Source organism: Gossypium raimondii, chromosome 11, assembly GCF_025698545.1.
Source record: "Gossypium raimondii isolate GPD5lz chromosome 11, ASM2569854v1, whole genome shotgun sequence".
NCBI lineage: Eukaryota > Viridiplantae > Streptophyta > Magnoliopsida > Malvales > Malvaceae > Gossypium > Gossypium raimondii.
Genome location: NC_068575.1, coordinates 31,298,071 through 31,302,456, shown reverse-complemented (window position 1 = coordinate 31,302,456; position 4,386 = coordinate 31,298,071). Strand labels below are relative to the sequence as shown.

The 4,386-nt window shown below is 33.7% G+C and overlaps 1 protein-coding gene across 1 annotated transcript; it reads right to left on the bottom strand.

Annotated features, from left to right (window-relative positions):
• Positions 1 to 206: 206 nt before the first annotated feature.
• LOC105804202 (50S ribosomal protein L29, chloroplastic) lies at positions 207 to 3,363 on the bottom strand. Its single transcript, XM_012636703.2, has 2 exons — positions 2,902 to 3,363; positions 207 to 602 (listed from the first exon to the last, which is right to left on the bottom strand). The coding sequence occupies exons 1-2, from the start codon at positions 3,235 to 3,237 to the stop codon at positions 426 to 428; spliced, it is 513 nt and encodes a 170-aa protein (XP_012492157.1). The 5' UTR covers positions 3,238 to 3,363; the 3' UTR covers positions 207 to 425.
• Between the last annotated feature and the right edge of the window lie 1,023 nt (positions 3,364 to 4,386).

Genomic DNA, 4,386 nt, shown 5'->3' with positions numbered 1-4,386 from the left:
ACACCCCCCCCCCCCCCCAGAAAAAAAAGTTTTGATTGCTTAAAAGCTTTTCTTCTCTTTCTGTAAATTATATGAAGTCATCCTACAATAATATATATATATATATATATATATATATATGAGTGTGTGTAATATCTGAAATAGATTCTACTGTGTAAGAATAAGATGATGTTATCCCAACTCTTGTCACAAGCTTTGTTGAGAGCTTAGTAAAAACCAGAAATTGTAAAATTGAATTTTGTCAAGTGTTTCCCCACGAGAGAAAGAAAGTTTTGAGGTTAAAAAACAAAACATTGAAGGAATCCTAGCTTTAACTTCAACACCAAAACATTATGCACAAAATGGGTCTGAAATAGAAACTGCAACAACTTAAAAGAGCACTTCTCAAAGCCATGAAAATGTGAAAGTATCCAACACTGGATCACTCAAGCAGCTGATTTCTCAGCTTCTTCTGCTGCCTCTTGCTCTCTCAACTTGATCAAAGATGGGGGTGGTTTCACAACAATGCTTTTCTTCCATTGCCGATCGAGCTTTCTTGACAATCGCTTGTTGATGCCCTCTTCGAGCTCTCTTTCCCGTTTAACAGTAAGCATGCGAGCAATCTATAAAAGGAGAATGCTTTCTTCGTTATAATAACATCATACTCAAAGCTTATATACATTGTAAAACTACCCTTAATCTTCACAAAAGAGATCAATAATGTATGACTAAAGTTGTGAATAATCAAACAAAATAGAACTGTTCCTGGGTGCTTTACCAGCTCGCAAAATTTGTGGGAGAAACTTTTCTGCTTTATTTGGATATCGAAATAAAACATAGATTATCTAGCAAAAACTCGAACAATACCAATAACATGTCAAAGGAACTAAGACATCAGCCGTACATCGAAGAAAATCGAAATTGTTTCCCAAAGCCTCGTGATTTTGATCATTAGACAGAACAAGCATAGGGTCATAACGTTAACCGTGAAATTTTTAGATGAAAGCAGTTTTAACAGATGAAGAAGTCCTATAACCACGTCGGTATCTCACAACCAAAATAAACTTTTAAAATAATAGAATAATAATAAACATGCAAACAAAGGGAGCATATTCAACTATGGTCAGCAGAAGCTTATCTTGTCAATATCGGAACTACAGCATGTTTATTCTTCACTAGTAAACTTTAAAAGAAACACATCCTCCTATCACAGGTCAATTCTTAGCCATGCTCAAATGACTTCGGTTTTGCCTCTGTTATCTTGCAACTGTCTATAAGTTTAATCAAAACACAACCAAATAGCTACTACTAGTCTACTAGTATATCAACACAGTTTAATTTCAGGTAACATGAAGCTGAGGCAAAGTCATATTCCTGTGTTATAATTTAAAGAGTTTAAGGTTACCATTAAATGGTTTTATTTTACCATCATATCTGCTCTTCAAATAATGCTATAAGGATAATACGATCATTGTTAAATATATTAAGTATACCCATAAAAGACAATGACAAAGGATCTCTGCCATTAAGTCCAAATAGTGCTCCAAATTTACCAAACAATGATCTCGGTAATTGATTGCCAAAGTAACATACCGTTCACTACTTTCTGCTTCCACTCAATATATATATTTTGGTGAAAACTTCCACTCAATATTTAAACATACTGTTTTTGACCCTGAAAAGTCAGAGCCCCAAGCCCCGGGCATAGAAAGAAAATGGCATAATCAAAATATCTGGCAAAGATGACAGTCCATTTGCATCTACCCAGTAAACAACGTTAGTGCACTAAGTGTCACTTCAAAAAGCAATTGATTAACTGTAATCCAAATAAAACCACAAAACCTCAGTTGGCCATTTTGTCAACCAATTTTCCCACCATGCAGGTCCAACTAGAAATGAAAATTAAGGCCATAACCTCTGCAAACTCACTAAAACTAGGTCCTTTTATACGTTTCAATCTAAGTCCTCATTGACTTTCCTCTTACTCTCTTGACATGGAAATTCTTCCGCTTTGACGAAAACAAAGATGACAGAAGTAGAAAACCAGCTAGAAGCAACAAATTCCTCAAGGACAGGTTACCAAAGCCACCACTTGCATAGCCTATCCTCCCCCCCGCTTCCCTTCTCTCCTTTTTCCAACAAGGCCTGGTTTCACAATCCTAGTAGAACACTTCCTCCATTGAGATTTCAGATAAAGGTTTTATTACCCCAAGCCCTACAACCAAGTCTTCCTTCTTAATTTCATAAGAGGACCAATCCCAGTGCCATTTTACCAATTTTGTACACAATGTATGCCAAAGAAAGGCACCCAAAATTTCAGAGGAAAAACAAAAGCAAAGCAGTTGACTTCTCAACCTACTTAATAAAATATGCAAAGCTTTATAACTGGCCAAATTGAATAACAAAAAGGATGATGAATGAATAAACACATACAACAAATGCACATCCGAAAAAGATAACTTGACCATGGTTATGTATTAATAACATAAAAACTTCACCATATTCCATCATTCTGTTAAGCTGCTTTGGATTACAATTAGAAACGAAAATGCACTGCTTTGACAACACTACTCCATAAAATGTTTTACCTTTAGTGAATTGTGATTATATTAGAGTTATTGGTTATCTACTAAACAAAATATAGCTATCATTCTCACTTCCGTCTTCCAATCAAAGTTTAGATTTTCGGCAACTTGAATCACAAGGATAATAATCCTAAAAAAAATAACATTTCTGTTCTCAGCCCCTATCTGTAGAAACTTGTGACATTCTAGCTCAATGTGAATTGAAATATCCCTTCATTTGATTCTCCATATCTTAAAATAAAACTAAATTAATATCCAGATTATGAAATCCCATTTGAAATTCAATTAAGAGAAGATTATTTAAAACAATAAAATGTGGGGGGAAAAAAGAATATACCCTTTTGCGCATTCGCCCAAACTCGCTAGACTTGAACTCATTACGAACCGATTTCTGGAGACGAAGCATCAAAAGCTCACCTTTTAACTCAACCACTTCATCGTTGATTTCCTCAGTGGTTTTGGCTCTTATTTCCTTCATTTCTTCTTCTCTCTTAGCCATCATGACCACGGAGGACGAAGGTGACGGTTGCCGAAAGAAGGTGGCCTGAGAAGGCAACCGTTGGGGACATAAGTGCTGGATTCTAACGCCGGTGAAGGAAGTTTTGGGAATTGAGGATTTGGGTTTTGGAGGGAGAGTTAAGGTAGCTGGGGAAGCAATTGAGACGCTCAACATCTTTGCTTCTTTGAATTCAGCTTTATCTTTGTGGCTGTTTTCCTGTAGGTGCAAAGCTCGCTTCTCGCTTGAGCTTTAGTACTTGGGATGTAGATTGTAGATAAGGCCTTTTTTTATCCTTCTTGTCCGTTAAAATAAAAAATAATTCATTTTCCATTTTTAAGTTCGGTTTCTTAATCAATGGCCGCATTCCTTAAAAGGATTTGAAGCCCGAGCCCATACCTGATCAAGAGTAAATTCATCGGTAACCAGGAGCAAGAAATTTTTTTTTGGGACAGAAAATAAGTTATAAATTTTGATAAAAGTTAAAATGAAATTTTATTATTATATTAGTTAATATTTTTATATTTTTTAAAGATTAAATTAAAATTTATTATTTTGAAGAGGTGGAAACATAATTTTATCATTATTAATTTATATTTTATACATTTTAAAGAGAATTTTCCAATTTTTTTTTAGTGGGGTGAGCCCCTGCTTGTCCCTCCCACCACCCCATTTGACAACCTATAAGTTCTTTTTTGAGTTTTATTTTAAGAGTCATATTTATGATTTTATATTCTTTTAAATTATTTCACCATTCATCCATTGGTTAAAAAGTTAAAATTTAAGTTAAGCTTTAACGTGTGTTGAATCTTGAGTATCTAGGTTTAAGATTCACAAAGTGCAAAGTCTATATTGTGCAGTTGCCGTATTTTAGTTTAGTTAGTTCAATTTGTTGGCTTTAGCTTTTATAAAAATTGTACCAGTGCTTAGTTTATTTGTATGGTAGTAGTTTGATTCTATTGTGCAATTACTCAAACAATCTATTTGTGCTGTAATAATTTGATACTTACAATTACTCGAACATGTGTTTGTATTGTACTTTGATTATATTGTACTTATAGCACTTAAAAAAGTTAAAAGTTAACTATCATGTTCATATAAGCACCAGTTATCATGTTTGGTTTGTTATAATGAATTGATTATTCGTAAGAATGAAATTGAATTGTAATGGAATGAAATCAACAAAATAATAGTTTAATTGGATACCAATTTTAACATATTTTATGTGGCATCATAATTCAAATGTTATGTCTATAATTTCATTAATATTTAAAAGAGAACAGGAGAAAGGCAAAGGTTATGAGCTAACTTCTTTTTAAGGAATTC